Genomic DNA, 24,468 nt, shown 5'->3' with positions numbered 1-24,468 from the left:
CCACCTGGCTCTGCTGGGGAGAGAGTTGGTATAAGGAAAGAAGCCTCCTCCACTACAGATGTGGTGTCAAAACATTGTGCTGGGAGTAGAAAGTAGGAAAGAACACTCTGGTTTGTCCTTGATTGCTCACAGAACTATACATCACAAAGTTGTTGTGGTTTAGATCTGGAATATTTCCCAAAGGCTTACGTGTTGAAGGCTTGGTTCTCCATGCAGCAGTGTTCAGAGGAGAAACTTCAGAGAAGTGAGTGGCTCACAGGGGAACTCTAACCTCATCAGTGGATTAATCTACTGATGGATTAATTTGCTGACATTATTAAGAGATGATGGAAACTATAGAAGGTGGGCCTAGTTGGAGGAAGTAGCTCAGTGGGGACATGCCCTGGAAGGTTCTATCTTGTTCCTGGTGCTTGCATCCCACCCCCACTCCTACCCATGCCATGAGGTAAGCAGCTCTGCTATATGGCCTATAGCAATGGATCCAGTTGGCCATGGATCGGAAACCTCTGACCCAAGAGCCAAAATAACTCTTTCCTTCTCTAAGCTGTTTTTCTCAGGTATTTTGTCATGGTGACAAAAAAAAAAAAAAAATGACTCACAGAAAAGTTTTTAAATTTCTCTATTTCTTTCTGTGTATGTGTGCTAATGCATAGCAGATTACTCTTTGAAGGGAATTGATTTGGTTTTCAGATATTCCCCATGCACCTAGCCCTGATCCTAATTAATAATTTTCAATAAACACTGTCAAATTATGGCAATAGTGATGAATAACATCATCTGTTTATAGTTAATCACTCATTCAACACACATTTATCTAACACTAACTATATTCCAAGGACATCTTTATACACGGGGGCTACAAAAAAAACAAAACAAAAACAAAACAGATGAAGTTGCAATTCTCATGAAGTACACATTCTGGTGAAACAAATATGTATAAGATACTCTGAGATGGTAAATGTTCTGAAGAAAAATAAGGCCAAATAAAGGTGCTAGAAAGTTCTGGGGGTAAGGGTGTGGATTTATATATTTAGGGAGAAGAGGTAAGGCCCGTTTGAGAAAGTGACATTAGATCAGTAAAGGAACAAACACTGTGGCTCTTGGGAGGAAGGGCATTTTAGGTAATAGTCAAGGGCCCTCTTTACAGTGTCCCACCTTATGCCTTGAACATAGCCCTTGCTGCTCTGCCACTGCAACTTATTATGAAAACGGACATGTTTCTTTCTCTTCCTCTCTTCCTGCTCCTCCCTAATCTCCGCCCCCCCACCCCCTAAATCTCAGGGGAAACAGGATTACCTTTCTTCCCTATTCTAGGCAGAGTTATCTGTCCCTGAGTACACAACCACCTTAGGAATGAAATTATCCAGACTTTGGGGACGGCACCAGAAGATCTCAGAAATGAATATCTATCTCCCAAATTAACAAGTGAATCACAACTCCAACAGGGAACACACGGAATGTAGCCTTTGAGTCACCTGTTATAAAAGCCCCTTATTTCTACTAATGGGCAGAATCACAGTCTTTGGGGTAGGAGTCCCCTGTTTCTCCTTTGCTAGCAAAGCAGTAAACTTTCTTTTTCCTTTTTTCTCAAAACTGTATCTTCATTATTGGATTGGCACTGAGGACAAGGACCGAGCTTTCCGCAACACGGTGAGGCAGGACCTTTGCTTGGCCTGCTCAAGGAATACCAAAAGAGGTCGATGAGGTTTCAGATGGAGGGAGCGGGAAAGGGATTAGACATGAGAACAAAGAATTCTCCAGGAGGGAGGTATTTAAAAGGCATGTAGAGACAAGGAAGTATTCTGGCTTTGATTTCTGAAAAGAGATGTTCCAAGGAGAAGGGTGATAAGGGTGATAAGATCTTAGATGCCTATAAAAAAGATTATCTACTTGTGAATAAGGTGTTACCAGCCTTTGTCTTCTACTGCCTAGACGACCTAACTCTGCCCACCCTAACTCTGCCCTCTTTGAGGACAGCATGCCTGAAGGTCAGTTCCGCTTCTGGTGGGCTGGCCAAAACAGGTTGGATCTAAGATGGCTGCCAAAGTGACCCCTTGACAATCTCTAACTTTATTACAATAAAATACATGAATAGTCCTCCACCCTATTAACCTGTCTCTGTTCCTCATTTCTTTTACCCTGTTGATATAACCTTCTGGCCATGAGCAGGGAGAAGTTGATTTTCAAGTTTATCTTCTACTTCTCCTATTCTTGACCAAGAATAAAAGTCTCTTTCACTGCTCAGTGATTCTCAGTCTTCTCATTGACTCTACAATTCCTCGAAAGAAAAAGAATGCAGTCTTTGGGCTCAAAAATCAGTAACAAAGGAACTACATAGGACAAGGCAGAGAATAAGGAACCAGTTAGGAAGCTCCTGGATTGACTGGGTGAGAGGTGACACGGCTTGGCCTAAGACTGCAGTCCAGTGGTGAGAAGATGTCAGATATCTACAAGGTAGATCCACAAGATTATGGTGCTCAATTAGATGAAAGGCAAGATAGAAATCCAGGAGGACTCCAATCATTTTTATATAAATAATGCTAAGGATAGACATGTGGTTTACTAAGATGGAATCAGCAAATCTGGGGAGAGGAAACTGGTGTTTGGTTTAGAAAATGGTAACTTTGTGATACCTTTTGAATGCCTAAGAGGAAATGCTAAAAGAGATGTTAAGATATATAGCAGCTGTAGCCCAGGAGAGATATTTGGACTGGACATATAAATTGGGGAGTTTTATGCCATAAATTTGGATGAGATATTTAAAGTAATGAATGTAGATAAAGATAATAGGAGGTCCTAGGGCAGAGCTCTGGGTCTTTTATTACTTTACTGGAAATGAAGAGGAATCAGAAAAAGAGACTGACAAAAAGCACTCAGCAAGAAGAAGCAAAAGGGAGCAGGTGCTATGAAAGCCAAAAGAAAGTGAAGAGCCAAGGTAAGTGCTCCTGGTAGATGAGATAAGGGTATGAATATACCATTGGGTTTGGCAATGCAGAAACCCTTAGTGACTTAAAAAAGATTTTTTTTAGTTGTAGATTGACACAATATTTATTTATGTGGTGCTGAGGATCAAACCCAGAGTCTCTGTGTGCTAAGCAAGTGCTCTACCACTAAGCCACAACTCCAGCCCCAACCTTAGCAACTTTGATAAGAGCTATTTCAGTGGAGTGGTGAATGAAGGTGAGAAAGGACCAAAGAAAGAATGAGAGGGGACAAAATGGAGACAGTAGAGACAGCTCTTTGGAGGATTTCTGTCATAAAAGGAAGCAGAGAAATAGTATGGTGTTGGGGAGGCATTTAGGGAATATTGCATTTTTCCAAAGAGTAGATGCTGTAGATGCTCAAAAGCTGATGGGAATGACCCAGTCAAGATAGAGAAGGTAATGATGCAGACAAAAGAGGAAAATGGTTGGAGCAATGTCCTCCAGTAGGCAGATCCAGTACACAAGTGGGGAGGAACCACAAGGATGGTTTATCCAGAGTAACAGAACAAAAGATTAAGTCTGTGGGTACAGATGTCAGAGTTTACATAGATGAGGGAAGTTGTGGTATTTCTCATTGGTCTCATTTTCTCAGTAAAATAGGAAGCAAATCATCAATAGAGGTTAAAGAAGGGAAGATTGTCTGGCTTAGCTGGGGCTTGACTTGGGCAGTGAAATGTAGAAGACTAGTGTGCTGCTCTCTGGACCCAGTTGAGATTAGTGGTTACAAAAAGGAACAAAGTTGTATTTTTCTACAGTCTCAGCTCTCTGGGCTCATAATTGGTGAGGAAATGGATTTTAAAATATGAACTGCTTATTGAATCCTGAAAGAATTACTGAAACCTAACACCACAGTCTTATAAATGTTTGGGATCATATCTAAGAATTCTGCTTGTTAGAAATAAATATGCGGAGAAGAAGATGTGGCAACTATAAGCAGCCCTTATGAACTGGTAGAGTAGGCAACTGAATTTAAGGGTCTAAAATGATATCCAATCTAAGCCAGGCATGGTAACACATGCTTGTAGTTCCAGTGACTTGGAGGCTGAGGAAGGAGGATCACAAGTTCCAGGCCAGCCTCAGCAACTTGGCAAAACCCTGTCTCAAAATAAAAAATAAAAAGGGTTGGGAAGGTAGCTTCATAGTTAAGCCCCAATTCCTGATACAAAAAAAAAAAAAAAAAAAAGAAAGAAAGAAAGTTAAAAATTAGAAAGTAAATAAAATGGCATCTAATCTAAAAATATTTGCCCTATTGGTCTTCCATGGTACCTGAAATTCCCCCATTGGTGGCCTTGTAAAAATGTATAAGCTTGTCAAGCACAGAGATGGTGTGTATCTTTTTTTTGTTTGTTTGTTTTGCTTTGTCTTTTGTTTTTGTCTCTACAGTTTAACATGGTGCCAGGAAGACATGAAATATTAAATGAATATTTGCTAAACTGACTTGCATGGAACAGAATGGAGTGTCATCCATTCATTTCTGTGCAAAAAAAAAATATTTATCAAGTAGAAGGCACTGCAGGAGACACTGCATGAATTCCTAAGATAAAGAAAGAGCACACGTACATGAAGCTGCTGAGGATAGTGGGAGAGCAGGAGGTAGACGCCAATAAGCAAGTTTAATTTCTTTCTATCACCACCCCTGACTACTCAGCAAACAAGAGGAAGAGGAAGGTATGGGAATAGCCATGCGGCTGTATCTGATAAAGCCACCACAAAGAAGCTGGATGGTGGGGAGAAAGCTCTTGAAGCAACATAGATGTAATTCTTCTACTTAACACTTCAACCCAACACCAGGAGGCCCTGATGGCCCCTTTGCTGCCAAAGAGGGATCCCCACTTGTATGCCACTGGGTGAAACCAGTGTGTGGGCTAAGGTGACAGGTTTCTCTATGTGACCTTACGGGAACACAGAACCACACAAGTTGGAAGTGAAACCTTGCCAATGCTGATCTCTCCCTACCTGCCCAAGTGGAAAATACCCCAGCACCCCAGGATCTGGGAGAGCCTTTGACCTGATACTGTACCAACTACCTTAACCACAACATTCATTCTAAGTCAACTTTTTCCTTGAGAGAAAAGATCTTCTTGGTAGTTTGCTAATGAAATTGACTTTTTCTTTCTCTAGTTGCTTTCAACTCATGAGTTTGTTTTTCATTAATTGGAAGATGAATAGATGTGTGTTTCCTTTTCTGATTTGTCTGTGCTTACAGGAACTCATGCTTTTAATATGCTGGAGGAAAATGTTCATTCTTATGATAATTTTTCCCATTCTTTAAAATATGATAAAATCTCATTAATCTGGACTCCATCAATTCAAAATTTGGTTAGGTTTGTCAGAGTTCAGTTACAGTTTACAGGTTGAACACGCCTTACCCAAAATGCTTAGAACTGGAAGTATTGGATTTGTGAATTTTTTCATATTTTAGAATATTTGTGTATATATATATAGGATATCTTGGCTAAGGGACCCAAGTCTAAACATGAAATTCATTTATATTTCATAAAACTTTTGTGTATACAACTGAAGGTAATTTTATACAATTTTTAAAAAATTATTTTGTACATGAAACAAATTTTCATGATGTGGAATTTCCCACTTGAGATATTATGTTGGAATGTTGAAAGTTTCAGATTTTGGAGCATGTCAGATTTTCGATTTTCAAATTAGAAATGTTCAACCTGTACTATTGAATTTATAGAAAGACAGTGGAATAGATAATTTAAAAAATACATATGACTTTTTCTTATACTTATTTAACTAGACAGTGAAGGGGGAAATGTAAGAAATGTTTATTTCCAGTTATTAGGTAGCTAATTATTCTACAAAAATATATGTATCCTCACATGGCAGAAGGGGTAAGGAGAAAGAGATGAGGTAACGAGGTGAGCAGTTTTGCTCTGTCATATGCTTCCACTATGATATGCTGCTGCCTCAGAACAGGCCTGGAGCCACAGGGTTAATTGGTCATGGTCGGGAACCTCTGAAACTGTGAGCCCAAATAAACTTTTCTCCTTACAAGTTGATTATATCAAGATTTGTTGCAGAAATTGAAAGCTAACTAATGCACTGCACTGGGGTTTTATGATATTTGCATCATAAAAGATACCTAAACTAGAAATAAAATATAAAACTCTAACTGGTGCTCTTTCCCATGGTTATTTCTGAATGCATTCTCTTCTGTAAATCTATACTTCATATACTTTTTGAGTGACTTTTTGAGTCTGAAACAGCCTCAGTACTCATAACTACTATGGGTATTCTTTATAAAATAGATGTGTCCTTCAAAAGCCATGGGCAAATAATTTAAACACATATAATTTTGAAGCATTAAAAGATCTCAAAGAAATACATAATTAATAGTCATAAAACACTCAGAGACTATTTCAATGATACTATATAGAAATTAGGTGGTGATTAACAAGTTTGAAATTTTGTCTAATGAATATATTATCTCAAGTTGTGATATGTCTCTCACAAATTTACAATGCAATTCTATTATCAGGAACCTGAGAAGGCAGGTGAGTGGGGTTTGCCAGAATATTAGCCTGTTATGGTTTGGATATGAGGTGTCTCGCCAAAAATTTCCTTTGTTAATAATGTTCAGAGGTGAAATGATTAATTATGGGAGCTCTGATCTAATCAGTGATTTATCCATTTGATAAATTAATAATTTGAAAGGACTACAATACTGGGTGGTAACTGTAAGCAGATGGGGTGTGGCAAGAGGAGGTAGATTTCTGGGACTATGCCCTTGGGGATTATATCTTATTCCTCTGGCTTCTCCTTTCTCTCTGCTTCCTGGCCTCCTTGAGCTGAAAAGCTATTCCCAGCCAGGCCCTTCTGCCATGGGGTCCAGAGTTGGCCCACCTTCTACTGAAACCTTTGAAAGGATGAGCCTAAAATAAACTTTTCGTCCCCTAAGCTTTGATTTTATTTTATTTTAGTTGTAGATAAGACAGCATGCTTTTATTTTGTTTACTTTTACATGGTGCTGAGGATCGAACTCAGTGCCTCAACCATGAGAGGCAAGTGCTCTGCCACTGAGCTACAGCCCCAGCCCTCTAAGCTGTCCTTGACAGGTATTTTGGTCACAGTGACAAAAAGTTGACTAACCTGTACCTAATAGGATGACAATAACCAATAAGATAATAACAAGCATTGGCAAAGGCATGGAGATTTTGGAACACCCCCTCCCCCAAACATTGTTAGTGGGAAGGTAAAATATTGCAGCTCCTTTAGAAAACATTCTGGAAGTTCCCCTAACAGTTAATATATACACACAGAAATTCTATGCCTCAGTATATGCCCAAGAGAAATGAAAACATGTTTGTATAAATGTTAATAGAATGTTATTCACGTAGCCAGAGTGTGGAAATAATCCAATGCTCATCAACTAATGAATGGATAAACATAATGTGATAAAACTCTAGAATGGAACATTATTCAGCTGTAAAAGGACTGAAGTACTGACACGTGCTGCACATGGATGAACCTTGAAAACACTGTGCTAAGTGAAGAAGCCAGTCACTAAAGACCATCTACCGTAGGATTCCTTTCACATGAAGTATCCAGAGTAGACAAATCCACAGAAACAAACAAACAAACAAAATAGTAGTTGCCAGGTGCTGGGAGGATTGTGGAGAAATAAGAAGTGACTGCTAATGGGCATGGGGTTTCTTTTTGGCATGACGAAAATGTTCTAAAATCAACTGTGGTGATAGTTGCACAACTCTAGGAATTTGCTAAAGTTGATGAACCCAGCCTAATTCCACCATAAGATTGGGAGCCATCTTGTCACAAAGTCATGAAAAGTTAATTTCTGTTTTACTATAAATTACTGCGATTTCTAAACTCGCTTGGAATGCCTGCCCATGCCTTGAACTCACCCATGACTGGCTTTCCCTGACCAGATAACAACCCTCTCTGAAACCTTAGCAGCACTTCATAAATTCCGGTGTGGGGATCTAAATTTACTCCCTACCTTGAAATGCTGAATCATTTAGATCATTAACCTACTATCTGCCTTTGAATTATACTTGTAAAAATCCTGTTATCTGTAAGTTCTCAAGGCAACCCCCCCCTTTGTGTAACTTTTTGTGCTATAAAACTATGCTCCTAGAGAGCTGGGGTACTGTTCTCTAACCCAAGGATTTCGGGAGAGACAGTCCCGGCCAGAATTACAAGCTTGTTTTAATTTGATTTAAAATTGGAGTTCGTGGTCTTTTCTTTGCATTGTGATTTAACAAAAATCATTGAATAGTATACTTAAAATAAGGTGGATTGTGTGGTAGGTGAATTATACTTAATAAAGCTGTTATATAAGATAGAAGATAGAGAAAGAGAGCAAAATGGAAGGAAAGAAGAACAAGAAGATCAGGAAGTCCGTGAGATACATCCAGTTTCCATAAAACAGTAAAAGTCCTTAAGTTACCAAGCTTTCTCTGTTAGTCTGCTATTACCTAGCTTTTCTGTGAGCTTAAAGTATGGGGTTTGCCCTCAGGAACCTCTCATTTTCACATTTCTAAAATTAACTTGGTAATGAGACTCTAGTTTTCTTGTCCTCCTGACTTCTTTGCATCTCAGAGCAACTGCTTTGCATTAAAGCAAGGATCCAGGTTAAGTATCAGACTGTAGAGCCAGAGAGACAACTGTTAGAATTCCAGCTCCCCTACTTCTTAGCCAAACGACTTTGGAGGGGCAATGTCTACTCTCCAAGCTACTTATAAAATGAGAACAAGAGTTTCCGCACAAGGCAGAGCTGAGAATTGAAGACACAAACATGGAGTATAGTACTTAGCACATTGTATGTTATCCATCACTGCTGTCTACTTCTGATCCCAGGGTTTCACGGTTTCTTTGACATCTGACCATCCTGTTTAGCCCCTGCTCAGAATAAAAAGCAGGAGCTTCCTGCCCATGGCAAACAGTTGGTAATCCCAGGCTTAGTAATGTATTTATACAATCTGTCCAGGTTTTACCCAGAATTTCTTGAAGAGGTGTTCCTTTTTATTTTTCATTTAGTTAAAATTATTCTGCGTACCTAACAGGAGAGAGCTAGACACACACAGAGGGAATAAGATTCGAAGGTTATTCTCTTCTCTAATGGTGAGACCTGGTAGCATCTCTAAAACATGCCCTTGATCTGGTCTCCCACATCCTTTGAGCAGAAACACGCTAAGACAGGAAGGAGGCCATCAGGTGGCCCAGTTTCAATTCCCATTTGCCCCTCTCTGTGGCTGCCTGGGTCTGTACATATCACCTAACTTCTCTAAGTCTCGGTACCTTGTCTATAAAAGTGGGAAAAATAATTGTATGTATCTCACAAGGTTGTATAGGGGATTAAATGAGGTCATGGATATAAAGCTCTTGGCCCCAGTACTTGGCACATAGTAAGGGTCCAGTAAGTCCTTTAAAAAATAAGTAGCTCATGAAAAGTTTGAGGATTACTAATACTTTGAATTCACTACAGAAGGCATTGCTTCTTTAAAAATAAATAAATAAAACAAGAAACATGGTTAAGGTTACCAACTTCTCCCCAGTTTGCCCACAAAACTTTCCAAGTTTTAAAACTGAAAATCCTATGCTCTGGACACCCCTAAGAAAAACTGATTGGCCTGCACTGACACTAAATTCATATTTGGGGGTTACTACTGAGGTAGGATAGAAGATATAAGGATAGGTAGAACAGAGACAAACAGGGAAGGGACGAGGGACTGTCATTTAAATCTAAAAATTCCACAAAGGTCCTCACCTTCACTCCCAGGCCTGTTTTTCCTCCAGGCCAGAATACTTAAAAAGTCCAATAAATCTTAGAGTATTCTAAGTCCAGTTAATTAGTGCTAATGTGTCTTGTTAGCTTGCAGGATATATTTTTAGACTAAAAGAAGCCTAGAGAAAGATGCTGTTAAAAACCCATGATAAGGGAACGTCCAAGCACTCTTAACTAGATCATGTCAACCTAAAGATTCTGAGAAGAAACAGACCACCATACCCAGCTCTGTGCTCCATGATCTAGAGAGTCAAGCTCATTAAGCTGACTCCACCCCAGTACTATGCATGCTTACCATTTACAAAGTTTCCTCTAAAAAAGGAAGCCTGAGACCACAAAAGCACGTCTGAACCCCAAGTGCCCGTAGTCCCTCTCCCCTCGAGCACGCATCCTGCTCTATTGCTTGTTTCCCTGAATAATTCTCTGTTTGTGCCTCTTTTCATATGTCCTGAAATTTCCTTCTGCAATGTGTGTCAAGAACCTGCAGGGGCTGAATTGACATTCCCTTTCTTTTGGGGGAAACTGTTTGGAATTCCTCTGGGTAGCGTCTCAGTACTAGTTGGCCCAGTTTTTGTCGTGGGGACAAAAACATCTGTGAATCTAGTGCCAACTATGAATGTGGCCTCGTGTACATACTTTAAAAGCCAAATGCCATTTATATAATTAGAACAAACCCACGCATTAGGTTCTACTTGAATCCCATGTTGAAGAATCAGTACTAGGTGCAGGGATGCATACCTGCAATTCCAGCAGCTCAGAGGCTGAAGCAGGAGGATTATGAGTTCAAAGCCAGCCTTAGCAACTTAGTGAGGCCCTAAGCAACTCAGTGAGACCTGTCTCTAAATAAAATACAAAATAGGGCTGAGGTCAGTGGTTGAGTGCCCCTGGGTTTAAGTCCCAGTACCAAAAAAAAAAAAAAAAAAAAAAATCAGCAAATTTGAGAACTGAATAAATTGTCCTAATCCTAAAAGGAGAATGGGGCTAGGATTGAAGCCAATTTAAAGCTGTGCTGAGCTACACCATTAGGTGCTATTTACCAGTTATCTACCAATGAATAAAAAGGATAGAAAAGTCAGAGTATACACTGCCCCACAGAGATATTAAAATATGAATGGCCCAAGACAGGTGTTGTTAGTTTCCTTGATCATAATTAGGAAGATGGGGATAATCAGAGCATATGTTTAATGATTGAAGTTGATTTCTTGAATCTCTGCTGCAGGCAGAAGGCAGGTTGAATGGAGTGGAACTGCACATGTGAACCCCCTCAGAAGGAACCTACCTCTTCAAGTAGACCACATATTTTGTGTCTATGTAGGTGAGATTCCCAGTATTCCATGTACAAGTCATGTTGCCTGAATATTCATAAATGACACAGGTGACCTCCTTGGGAGCATCTGGTGGATCTGCAACAAAATATATCACTTGGGAGCATCCACAAGAAACATAAAGTTCTTTGCAAAGTAGTTAGCTGATGAACTGTCTGTTTTATTTTGGAAACTGGGCCAGCCAACACTGAGCACCTCTCTGCTCCTCATTTCATCCTCCTCACCTTGCAATCCACTCTGCCATCAAACATTGCTTCTCTTCTTCCTGTACTATGTTCTCCGCTCCTTTGGCAATACCAACAAGGTCAAATTCACCCCAATCCTTGTCCACTAAAAAAAATCTTCTCCCAAGTTCTATATTCCTTCAGTTACCACTGTATCTGTCTCCTCCTCTTCACAGCAAAACATCTGAAAACAGTCCATTATTCTTCATTTCCCATTTACTCTTGAGCCCCAAATAATCAGGACTCAGCTCACACAATTCTATTAAAATCACTGTTGCCAAGGTCAATAATGACTCTATTTCCCCAAATCTCATTCTCTCTTGTCAGTTGTTATTGAACTTGACCTCTGTAGCACTTGACATTTTGGTAACCCCTTCCTTGAAACCTCTGTTCTTAGGCTCTTGTGGAAGGGCTCTTTGCAATTTTTTTTTCCCTGCTACTTAAGCAGCTTATCTCCCCCTCTGGGACATATACCCCCACTTGCTTTAAAAGTTCAGTGTTCATATCATGGCATAATACTGAACTGTAAAAAGAAGGGAATTTCAACACATGCTGCAACATGGATGAAACTTGAAGACATAACATTAATAAAATAAAAAGTCAGAAATGAAGAATCGCCTTATGATTCCACTTACATGAGAGATCTAGAAGAGCAAACTATTAGAAACAAGAAGCAGAATGGAGGTATCCAGGGGCTGGGGTAGGGAGAACGGGGAGCTACTGTTTAATGGAGAAAGAGTTTCAGTTTGCAAGAAGAGAGTTCTGAAGAGAGTGGGGTAATGGTTGCAAAACAATGTGAATGTATTTCATGTCTCAAAACCTTGACCTAGGCTGGCTAATATGAGAATGCCCTTGGAAATGAGCACATGACTCCAGGGATCAATCAGAATTCTCCAAGGGTCTTTTTTTTTTTTTAAACCATTATAAAAGAGGTGCTTAAACATGCTAAAAATGTACATTTATGCTATGTGTGTTTTGCCACCAAGACCACATCAAAAAGAGTTTTTAAATAGTTCAGTATTCACAGATCTCACCCCCCACCTCTCTCTCTCGCACACTCTCCATTCCTCTTACATTCACCTCTGTTCAGCTTTCTTCCCAGTGGCCTTAAAATTGCTGTGTGAGTAACAGGTGAGCTGAGTTGCCGGTGGCAATCTTGTCTTAGTGGACAGTCCTTTAGCTGCCTTAAGTCTGCTTAAGAATGAAGCCAACAAGGGAAAAACTAAACCCAAGGGATGGGAAAAAATGCCAGTTCTGATGCCACCTTTTCAGCCCTTCAGCCCTCTGAAGCCTATACATTTCCAACAACTACAGAATGGCATTTGGAATTTTCAATTGTATCATCCAATAATAAGTAACCAAGATCAAGTTTAAAAAAAAAGAAGTATGGAAATATTGAGTGCTAATCATATACCCACTTTTCAAATATGGCTCTCAGTTTGTGGCTACATGGGAAATACCGTCTGGGGTACTTGATTATCCAGAGAGCACAAGACAAATGGAAGATTGGGGGAACCATAAAAAATAAAGATAGAGACTTGTACACTTGAAGTTATATCCAAAGATTTAAATACAAGTGTACTCTTTCATTTTACCTGCAAGCCATCTACCAAGAATGTTACTTATAAAGTAATAAAAATATATGAATTCTATCCTCATTGCAAATCAAAACAATAATAGATATCATTTAGATCTATCCAACTGGCAAGGATTTTGAAATATGTAAATACACAGTGTTGGGATGGACTCAGGGAAATCTTCTAATGCTCTTCTAGTGAGAGTACAAATTGGTACAATCTTTATGGAGGCACTTCACATATCACAATCTTTAAAAATGGAAAGAATATCTAGGGAATGCGCTTTTAATGAATTATTCACCAATGTATAAAAACATTTGGTTAAAAAAATATATGCCCCTAAAGTATTGGAAACTACATTAATACTCCAACACAGGGATAAATAAGCTATAGTATATTCCTAAAAATACATCCAAAAATAATGATGTAAATGACAATTTAAGGATTGAACCTTTGGGAGACATTAGAAATATATTGATTAAGTGATTGAAACAGAAAGATAAGCAACCCATAATCAGTCAGAAAAAGGGTCTAAGAGAAGAAAAGGAGGAAGAGAGAATTGAGAAATTAAGCTTCTTACCCCAGTTATTCCTAGCCACGAGGACAGTTTCTTAACAGCTTTAGATATTACCTATCTCCAAAAGTACTTCCTCTTGCTCCAACAGACCCCACCCCCACACTTGTGCTGATTAAGGCTTAGAAATCACTTTTCTCCAAATTTGCTGAAGAAGACAAAATAGAAAAAGAGTTGATTGGCCCCTCTGTCCAAAATCCTATGTCCCACCAATCACCTACAGGGACAGATCAAGTCCATAAAAATCCCTAGATAACAGACACCCATTGGCACCCCTCCCTCTTCAGGAGCTCTGCTTTCTCTTACTCTAATACATCCTGTACTTTGCTCTCACCCTTGTGTCCATGGATTTCATTCTTCAAATTCACAAGACAAAGAACCTACCTGAAATTCAACTTCTGTGTTACACAATGACCATATGATAAAGTAAGAAAGCATGTTGCAAAATAGTTCATATAGTGATTTCATTTGAAAGAGAAAAAGATTGAAACTCAAAAAACATGTTCCAAATCATTAAAGAGAGATTATGTTATTGGTAAAATTATGGGATTATGGAGATGATAAGTATTTCTGTTTTTGCTAATCTAAATTTTTTTAACTTTCTATATGAATGCAATTGATGTTACAGTTTTAAAAAACTGTTAGGAGCATACCAAAGTACTTCAAAACATTCAGGTGAGTTGTAACATTGAATTACAGTGAGGAGAAATTGGGTTCCAAGTAGGGTAACTAAATCTTTCCGTTCTTTTTGAGCTTTAAAGGAAGTAGGTATGGAAACATAACTTATTCTTAACATTGCTTGCAGTGTGATTCCTTGTTGATTACAATAATTTCCTCTGCTTTCAGATACAGAATGTCATTGATTGGGCAATCACAAAAGACAAATGTCATTTTGTGGACTATGTGTCTCCACAGCATTCTATATGAAGAGAATGCTCAGGATTATAAATGCCCGGTGGTTAATTAACTTTGCAAAAGGCAACTCTATACATATAAAAATAAGCCCAGCTTTTGATAATGTGAAGCGACATATAGACAGCCTATGAGTATAGTAATGAGAGTCACATCTGCTGATTGCTAAATCTTATTGCCAGGTTATTCAATAACCAAGAATACAGATCTGCTGTTCAATCAGATTCTAGAGAATATCCTGAAATACATAAGAGACGGCCTAAATGCTCTTTCCAATTAATCCCACCTGTTCTCTATTATCTGGACAGTCACTGATCACCAACCAGAATCTTATTCATTCAGAGCCTAGCCAAAGATCCTTTCCTTTTGAAAGCAGGGTCTCTGATTTCCCTCTTTGCATTTCTAGCATTGAGCACATTTTAAAGCATAGAAAGTACTCAGTGAAGTTTATTCTATGAAGTGTATTACTTGATTAATAAAATATCAATGAAAGCCATTAAAATGAAGAGGTCTGGGGGTGATAGAGCACTTGCCTAACATGCAGAGGTCCCTGGGTTCCATCCCCAGCACTGCCAAAAAAAGAAAAAGAAAAAGTACCCTGCAATTCCCTATTCAAGGAGGGCACAGGCCAGGCCTGATGTACAGTTTTGATTCATACCTAATAGTAATGTTAAACATGAATATTCCAGGGTTTTTATTGGGTAAAAATGAGTTTCTTTGTCCATAACAAGAAGTAAAAGTGACAATCTCAGTCAAAGATGCCTAAAATTTTAAATAAATGATTAAGTGGAGACGACTGTATATGGTTTGGTATTTTTAAATGAAAAGACATCTCATTAACTTTTTAATTCTCTGATTGGTATGGCTCTGTTAGAACAAAGTTTCCATAATATGTGTGCATTTCATCACAGATAAGAATCTAAGTGTTTAAGATCATGGCTTATGATGGAAATTGTGATAGTTTGTATTTCACAAATTATACACTAGAGAAACTTTTAAATATAGGTGGATGTCCTTTCAAGGAAAGCAATGACTCACTTGTCTTCTATCTTTTATGGTTTGTCTTCATTCAAAAAAAGTGCATTCTATCATTTTGTTCAAAACAGTAATGATAAATTGACATAGTAAAGCTCCCAGGATGAATATCCTGTGTTCAAATAGTTTAGTGAAAGCAACGTGATTTCTAGAATGCCACAAAACCCTCAAAAGTCTTATTCTGACCTACTTAAATAGGAAGTTTTGTTTGCTAAGAATGCAGAGCCTAAGAGCACATTCAGCTTCAATCCAGGGCCTTTTGTAAATTCTTACCTGGTAGTTGTGCTTTCGTGCTCATAACCAGAGATCTATGTAAGGAGCTATAACCCCCCAGTGAAATGAATGGAAAGAGTGATGTCCTCTCTCTAAAGAGCCATCAGCAGAGAATGAAAGTGTAGAAACAGGTCATCATCGGGAAGGGAGGCCTTCTCTGACCTGAAACAGTGCCCAGGGTTTGGGGCAGAGGCCCCTTAGCCAAGACTAGTGGGGTGATTAAGAGAATGTGTCACACAAACTGCCCACACAGGAATGGGGGTGCTAAATTAAATTTGTAAGAGGCCGTTGTTTTGGATTAAGCTCCCACACAAAGCCCCAGCAAACCAAACCAAAATGGAGTGACCTTGTGCTAAGTGCCACACAATCCAACTGAAACTTTAAGGCATCAGGCCAACCCCCTAGCGATCAGTTTTTTTCCTGAAAACAGAAGACTCACAGTAACCAATCTGAAAAGGCCCAGTCAACCTGAACAAGCAGGACAGGAAGTTCCCTGCACTTTAACCTTTAGGAGGAAAGTAATCTGAAGTAATAGGATAGTAACCAACCCCGTGCCTTTTTTGTTCTGCTTTCTTGTTCCCACTTTATAAAAAAATCAATTGTTTTGTCACACCCAGTGGAGCACCTTTCTGTTTTATAGAATGAGCTCCTGCTCTGTTTCATGAATCACAAAAGCCAATTAGATCTTAAAAAAAAACTATATTTGTTGAAATTTTGTCTTTTAACAGAGGTGACACTTGTTTACATCCTTTTTTCCTCCCTCTAGCCTGAACTAAAAACCAACTCTTTCCCATAACTGTGGAAGTTGCTTTCTTGTCCTCTGAAGAAATTGTACACCTTGTACACCTGCCCTGCAAAGGATAGACAGTGAAGTATTGAAGCATTGAGGGTTGATTATGTTTCCTGAGGATGTGGACAAGCTAAAGAGATTTCATACCTCAGATAAAGTATCTGCCTGTGGTTTAATTTCCACAATTTAGGGCAAACTTCACATGTGCGAGGCATTAGTTTAAGGCATATATTTACCATCTTCAATATTTGATTCCAAAACTTCCCTTCCTCAATTCTTCTGCATGTTTTCCCATAGTTCTCATTTGAGAAGCAGGCAAGATCGCTGCCCAGAGTTAAGCAGCTCAATGGCTTCATTACAGAATGAAGAAGCCTCCTGCTTTTCGGGCAGCTGCAGTGGAGGCCATATTGGTACTCTGCAATGACCTCACATGGAGGCCACTTGTCTGGCTCTTGTTAGCTGAAGAGCGAGCAGAGGGTAGGAGAAAGCAAGAACTCAGATCTGATTCTCAAAAGCATGGAGGATAGGAACATGGCAAAACCCCCAAAGCCCTTATTTTTCACTGACAATGGGCAACATTCTCTATAGAAAATGTCTGGATTAAAACACTGCTGATCGGATGTATCCTTCATAATAGTAGAACCAAGAACAAAGTATTATATAATTATATAAGTCAGCTCATCTTACTGCAGTAACTTCAAAACTTTTAGAATACTAATGAACACAACTTAAATTGGCATATATTTTTCAGATTAACTTGACTAAATTTTTTCTTAATAATCACAGCAACAAACAGTGATTCACCATAGGGGTAATGGGATTTGAAGCAGGGGGTTGTATGAGCTACTACCTACATTATATCAAAAAGTCACATTTTTGCTGGGCATGGTAGCATAATCTCAGCTGCTCAGGAGGTGGAGGCAGAAGGATCTCGAGTTCAAAGCCAGCCTCAGCAACTGAAAGGCACTAAGCGACTTACTGAGATCCTGTCTCTAAATAAAACACAAAATAGGGGGCTGGGGTTGTGGCTCAGTGGTAGAGCGCTCACCTAGCACATGCAAGGCCCTGGGTTTGATCCTCAGCACCACATAAAAATAACTAGATAAATAAAGGTATTGTGTCCAACTACAAGTAAAAAATAAATATTAAAAAAAATACAAAATAGAGCTGGGGATGCGGCTCAGTGGGTGAGTGCCCCTGAGTTCAATTTCTGGTATCCCCCCACCCCAAGGCACATTTTTAAGGATTTAGGCACTGGTGTTTACGTAAATTTTATAATATGCATTTAAGTAAATTATTGAAATTTAGCCCTTAACACAGCTAGTAAAATTACCTTCATCTTACAGACAAGCAACTGAAGTTCATATGGTTAAGCAAATTGCCCAAGGTTACACAGAATATAAGGAATATGATAATAACACAAGGCTAGTTTGTGAATCTTGGCCTCAAAATATTTGAATGGTATCTTCTTCAAGGGTATTTATGTTAGCTTGGAAATGAATGAAAAGCATAAGTGAGAAAAAGATGAAAAGGGGAACATTTTAAATCTGAGGCACTAACTTTCACATATGCCCTATCTGGCCAGGCTGGTGGTGAAAATCATTGTGTTTTGAATGCTTTCTCAATATTTTAAAATTTGGAGAGTTTGTATTAAACATTCATATTTTTGCCTTCCTTTGGAGAGTCAAAAGATCTAGGCATACTGGACCCCCATGAAGGCTGGATCTGGCAAGGGTCGTACCCAGTCCACAGGCCGTCTTCTCCGCACAGATCCCACCAGCATCCTTAACTTACAGTTCTCTAACCTGACCCTGGAGATGTTTGCATTAAAAGCTCCAGTATTAAGCCCATCTAAGAGGTGAACTATGTCAATTTGCCTGTTTTCAGAGAAGCCTAGCAATTACCAGTGCATTATTAGACTAGTTTGGGTTTGTTCGTGAATGTGCCCCAACACTTACACCCAGAAAAAACATCTTCTCCACATATCAGTGTCTCTTGAACACGTCCAGGACATTCAGCAGTGCAGTACATAGATGCATGTGGGTCCAGAAAGTTTTTGTACCAAAGCCGAGCTCTTGTGTTGTTAATCCTTGTGATTGGAGATCTTTCTTTTATGCCATTTTTATAAAAATTAAGTCTCCTTGGTTGGCAGTTCTTAATGGCTGCTTGGCAATATATAGAGATATTTACACCCATCTTAACAACCGTGGCTGGCTCTACCCAGAGGTGGCCAGAGCAGCGTATATTTGTAATTCCTGAAAACAAACAGATAAAATAATAAATTAGCTGTACAAGAAATATTACAAGAGACCCAGAAGAATATGCTATTGCACTTTAAATTTATTTTTCCCTAGTTAAGTGATTTCTATTGGAAAATACTTTTGTCAATTAGTTTATTCCCTGTGCTCCTGTTGGTGTTCAGCAGCATGACATAAGACTACAGCTAGTCCTTTGGCTTCTCTATAAAGAGCAAATCAAATGAGCTCCCCTGTTTTATCATGAAGAACTGAGGCATTTTGAAGCTATGTCACATTTTAAAAATATATTTTAGTTGTAGATGGACAAAAATACCTTTATTTTATTTTGTTTTTTATTTTTATGTGGTGCTGGGAGCGAACCCAGTGCCTCACGCATGCTAGGCAAGTGCTCTACCACAGAGTCACAACACCGGCCCCAAAGCTGTATCACTTTTTAAAAGTAAGATTAGAATAAACACTGGGCACTACAGAATCTGAACCCCATTCTAAAGCTACTCAACCAGTCTCTTGTTCTTTTTATAGATAAAAGCTATTTTTTATCAGCAAATTATGAATATGATGATTAAAACCATATTCTTGCAAATGATAAAAATTCAGTGCTTAATAACCATATAACATTTATTTTTAATTTAATAATATGCAAAATGTTCACAATATATTGTTAAATTAAAAAGAAGGTTGCAAAACAACATATTTAATATAGACTCAATGTTAAAAATAAGTAAATAAATGTGTGAATTAGAGAAATGCACTAATATATTAACAACAATAACCTCTGATTTTTTTCATCTTAAAATTGTATATATCTGCATCTTAAAAATTACATAATGAACATATGACTTTTGTAATCAAAACTAAGTAAAGTCATTGGTTTGGGGTGTAACTCAGTGGTGGAACACTTGCCTAGCATGCTCAAGGCCTGGACAGATCCCCAGCACACACACACACACACACACACACACACACACACAAAGAGTAAGGTAGTTTTTATAGAGTCAAATGACAATGAAATGCAATATTACTGAAATGAAATTCATATCAAGAAAAACAGCAGAGATTCTGTGAAATTTATTATCAGCTTTTCCTGAAATACTGCATTAAAATCTCTTTAAATTTATCAAAAGAGTGATAATTAAAGGTCAATGTTTGATTTTAAAAGACCTTTATCCTTAGAACACAAAGCTTAAAGAATGAACTTGTTATATAATATAAATGTAGTTGACTATTTACATTTGTGAAATAAATATTTACATACACATTATAAATATTCAAATGTTGAAGTAGTGAGAAAAAATAATTCTGTCATCAGGGCCAGGCACAGTGGCGCCCTCCTGTAATCACATTGGCTTGGGAGGCAGAGGCAAGAGGATAACTAGTTCAAAGCCAGCCTCAGCAATTTAGTGAGGTGCTAAGCAACTCAGAGAGACCCTGTCTCTAATAGAATACAAAATAGGGCTGGGGATATGGCTCAGTAATCGAGTGTCCCTGAGTTCAATCCCCGGTATCCCACCCTGCCAAAAAAAATTCTTTCATCAATAGGGAATTGAAACCAAAGACATGCAGAAGAAGTTTTAAGGAAATATCTGACTACCTTAAGTAAATTTAAAAATTCAAGTTTAGACAACAGCACCTTAAAGAAATGTGTTCATAGTACCATGAAACCATGTTGAGAATACATTAAAAATGTCAGAACTCTTAAAAACTTCAGATTTAGCCAGATGCCCTCATTTTCATAAAATGGAAGAAAGAAAAACCCCAGAAACACAGGACCATTGGGTTTCACAACATTCAGGAGTGAATTAGTAAATCAATGGTTTTTCAGAATATGGGGGAAAAAGCCAGGGATAGTGGTGCACAAGTTCCATATTTCAAAATGACCAATGGTTGCTGGGCTCAGTGGCGTGCACACACACCTGTAATCCCAGCGGCTCGGAAGGCTGAGGAAGGAGGATCACAAGTTCAAAGCCAGCCTCAGCAAAAGCGAGGAGATAAGCAATTCAGTGAAACTCTGTCTCTAAATAAAATACAAAATAGGGCTGGGGATGTGGCTCAGTGATCAGGTACCCCTGAATTCAATCCCCAGTACCCCGCTCCCCCCAAAAAAGGACAGAATATGGAAGAAAAAAAAGAATCCAGTGATCCACAGAAGTCAACATTGATTGGATAAGTTATACAAAAATGTCAATTTATCTTTTAAATAAGGTTATTAGAGAAATTAATAACATTTAAATGGAAATCAGAAAATTGTTCTCTATGTTCTTTACTTATCACTTGAATGTATAAAAAGAAATTCTACTTCTTGTTTGCCTATTTCAAGAAGCCGAGAAAGAGCAGGTGTTGTATCTTCTCCAAATCTTCTAAGATAGCTGTCCATCTGACTCTGGAAGTGTCTAATGTCATCCTGCTGGGTGAGTGGGGGCATCTAGTTCTGTTGATGGGGTTACATCTATAGCTCCAACATAATTGTGTCCCAACCTATAGTTGAGGTCATTACTTTGAATAATCGGGTCAGCAAAACTTCATTCAAGGCCAAGAACTCTGCCTTGGTGTTGTCACCCAGTAACTAAATCCTTGCCACTTGCCCAAGACACTATTATTCCTAAGAGAAACTTCCAAGTGCCAACTGTTGCCCTGCTGAACTTCTGAAGATCCCCTTCCTGGATTCCTCAAGATCACCTATGCCTGTCTCATAGGACTCTGGTCTCCTGAAGAAGACCAGAAGTTTGTGTGGATTAGGAGACAGGAATAATAATAGCACATAGTAGGACTGCATGGGTTTTGTGAGGAATGAAAGACTACCACAAGAGCCTGACACAAAGTGACCATCAATAAATGGTTCATAGAATTGAATTAAATTCAAACACTTGATTGGTCATATAACAGTTATAATAAAATAATATATTAGAATTAAAAAATAGAATATGCCCACTCACATAATAGCCTCCTATTTAACATCACGGGCTGTTCATTAGGGATATTTAGAAAAGAAATCCTGCACTTGGAGGAAGGTTAGACCACTTTTATTTTGTTCTCTATATATTTTATGTATATATAATTTTCCTAATTTGATAATTTTCATATTCTTCAATGAGTCTGGCAGAATAACTGAAAATAACAATCACTTGATAACCTATTTGTTGAACAAAAGATGTGCCAAATACTGTACCTCCATGGCAGCAGGTGAAGAGCAAGTGGAGAGCTATTACCACGTCCAATTGAATTGTGACCTGATTCATGCCCAAAAGCAAGAAAAAGCTGTTTTCCTTTCTCTGGGAAAAAAAATAGAGATGAAAAATGTTTAAGTTGTAATATTTTAATGAATAAGAAAGCTTTACATTTCCCTAACAACTATTGTCTTTCATGGGAATCTTTGATAGGAAAGAAAAGGAGGAATGGAGGGAGGCAGGGAAGAGTGGGAGGAAGGGAAGGAAGAAACAGGGCAAATACATGTTATATACGGTATGTGAGGAGCACTGTAAGAGGTAGAGGAGTAAAGCCAAAGGGTGGAATTTGATGCCCTTCAAAAATCACTACGAATTAGAAGGACCTTTGACTCTTATTAAAAGACAGTTCCTCCTAATCTAGTCTCTCATCAGACAGTTCTTTCTGCTCTAATTTCTGATGATTAATTCTTCTCCTGACTGGCGTTAGGCACCTACCATGCTCTAGAAATGTCAGTCTTTGATGAGCACAACTTGGAAAAAATTTTTAAAAATCTCAGAACTCCCAAAGAAAAAGGATACAAAATAAGGAAAAATGAAAGGAGCCAAAGGCAGACATGCCTGCCACCAGTTAAACTAATAGAGCTTTCCATCTGCGGAGCTCAAAAGAAACAAGTTATGGAAAAACCAGACTGCCATTAGTTCACAGCCCGAGTTATGCTATCCAGTTGACCTTAGTGGATAATTCAGTTACTTAAAATGCAACATTATTCAGTGATTATGTTTTTATCTGTTTTGAGAAACTTGAGTCTTAACACGTGAAATAGTAACTTCAAAGCACAATTCATGGCTCATGAGAAAACATAAAATACAATGATAACATATTTAAGAACAAGCATTCCTACGGCTTAGGAATGTAGATATCCCTTTCATAATATGTTAGAATAGAGCTTTTCTTGATAAATAAGAGGCAAAAGAAGACCTAAAGATTTCTGGTTAGAAGTTAACTACTCACCTAATAGATTATTTGAATATTAATGATTAAAAAGTGATGTGATATTAAAAACCATTACAGAATCAGCTTAACATGGGAATTTATAAAAGAAAGTGTCTTTCCTTCTGTGTGTTTCCAGAAGGAAATAGAACTACCTTTAAGCATTTGGAGGATTCGTGTGTCTTCACCTCTCAACCTGCATGAAGCACATACTTCCACTTCAGAGCTGGCCTGCTGCTCTCCTTGGCTGTGCGAGTCTTCTTGCCCCAGCGCCTGCCTGTCAATGATCACTTCAAACCTTCAGCTATGAGGCAAATGGAAAAGTCAGCAGAGCCCTGACCTACATTTCTGATTCTTGAAGAGGAACTCAAGCTGTCCATTTTGAAATGACTGGCTCGCATGTCACTATTTGGGAAAACCCAGATTACTGAAAGTGAACTGCTTTGTCAGTACTTTTTTTCTCAACTTGATTTAAAATTGTCTCATCTAAGAAGTAGAACAAATACTGATGCTTAATTTGTCAAAATTATTGACATTGTCATTATGATACTTGGTTTTAATTTGTAATGAGCATTGATATGAATGATAAAAATTTTCTTTATAAAACTTTTTCCAGCTTGGAGGTAAAATTGACAAATAAGATTCTATATTGTATAGTGTACAAAATGATTCAATATACATACATTCAGGAAAAGAATTGCCACAACTAAGTTAATTAACACACATATCACCTCATTTTGTTCGCTTTTGATACATACACAAACCTTAAGTATACATTTCAGAATTGTTAACTATAGTCACCATGCTATGTATTAGATCCCCTTGGGTTATTCATCTTAAAACTGGAATTTTTTTTTCCCCTCTAACAGGTGTCTGTCCTTCCCACCCCCTCTTCCTCTAGTAACCACCTTTCTACTCTCTGTTTTTATGAATTCTCCACTTTTAGATTCCACTTATAAGTGAGATCATGCACTATTTATCTGTCTTGATTTGACTTATTTCACTTAGCATGTCCTAGGAGTTCATCTATGTTGAAACAAATGGAGAAGCTTCATTTTTTTTTTTTTTAAACTGGAGAGTGAACATAGGGGAGCTTAACCACTGAGCCACATATCTCCAGCCCTTCTTACATTTTTACTTTGAAACAGGTTCCTGAGGGCCTCGCTAAGCTGCTGAGGCTGGCATGTGCCACTGCTCCCGTCAAGAAGCTCCTTTTTAAAAGTCTGAATAATATGTGTGTGTGAATACACATACACACACAAATAAAACATAATTTCTTTATCCATTTATTCATCACCGGACCACACCTTGGCTGTTATGAATACCGCTGCAATGATCATGGGTGTGCGTTGTGGATCTCTCTGTAGTGCTGATTTCATTTCTTTTTGAGTACATGCCCAGAGGAGGGGTTACTGGGACATATGTTAGTTCTATTTTTAATGTTCTATTTTTAATGTTCTTCCATACTTTTCTTCGTTATGATGGGACTACTTCACATTCCCATCAACAGTGTGTAAGGATTTCCTTTTCTCTGCACCCTAAATAACACTCTTATCTTTTTGATAATATTCATTCTAACTGTCTGAGATAATATC

General features: G+C 38.3%; 1 protein-coding gene across 1 annotated transcript in view; it reads right to left on the bottom strand.

The window, feature by feature from the left end:
- Il23r (interleukin 23 receptor) overlaps positions 1-23,196 on the bottom strand; it is a 60,609-nt gene extending 37,413 nt beyond the window's left edge. The window contains exons 1-4 of the mRNA XM_005332372.4: positions 23,029-23,196; positions 21,885-21,987; positions 18,419-18,715; positions 11,030-11,153 (exon numbers count right to left, since the gene is read on the bottom strand). Coding sequence (XP_005332429.2) covers positions 11,030-11,153; positions 18,419-18,715; positions 21,885-21,954 — 491 coding nt within the window. The 5' untranslated portion in view covers positions 21,955-21,987; positions 23,029-23,196. The remainder of the gene's footprint in view (positions 1-11,029; positions 11,154-18,418; positions 18,716-21,884; positions 21,988-23,028) is intronic.
- Between the last annotated feature and the right edge of the window lie 1,272 nt (positions 23,197-24,468).

The sequence above is a fragment of the Ictidomys tridecemlineatus genome, chromosome 11, assembly GCF_052094955.1.
Source record: "Ictidomys tridecemlineatus isolate mIctTri1 chromosome 11, mIctTri1.hap1, whole genome shotgun sequence".
Lineage (NCBI taxonomy): Eukaryota > Metazoa > Chordata > Mammalia > Rodentia > Sciuridae > Ictidomys > Ictidomys tridecemlineatus.
Note: the sequence above shows the minus strand (reverse complement) of the source record. Positions and strands in the feature narration are given on the sequence as shown.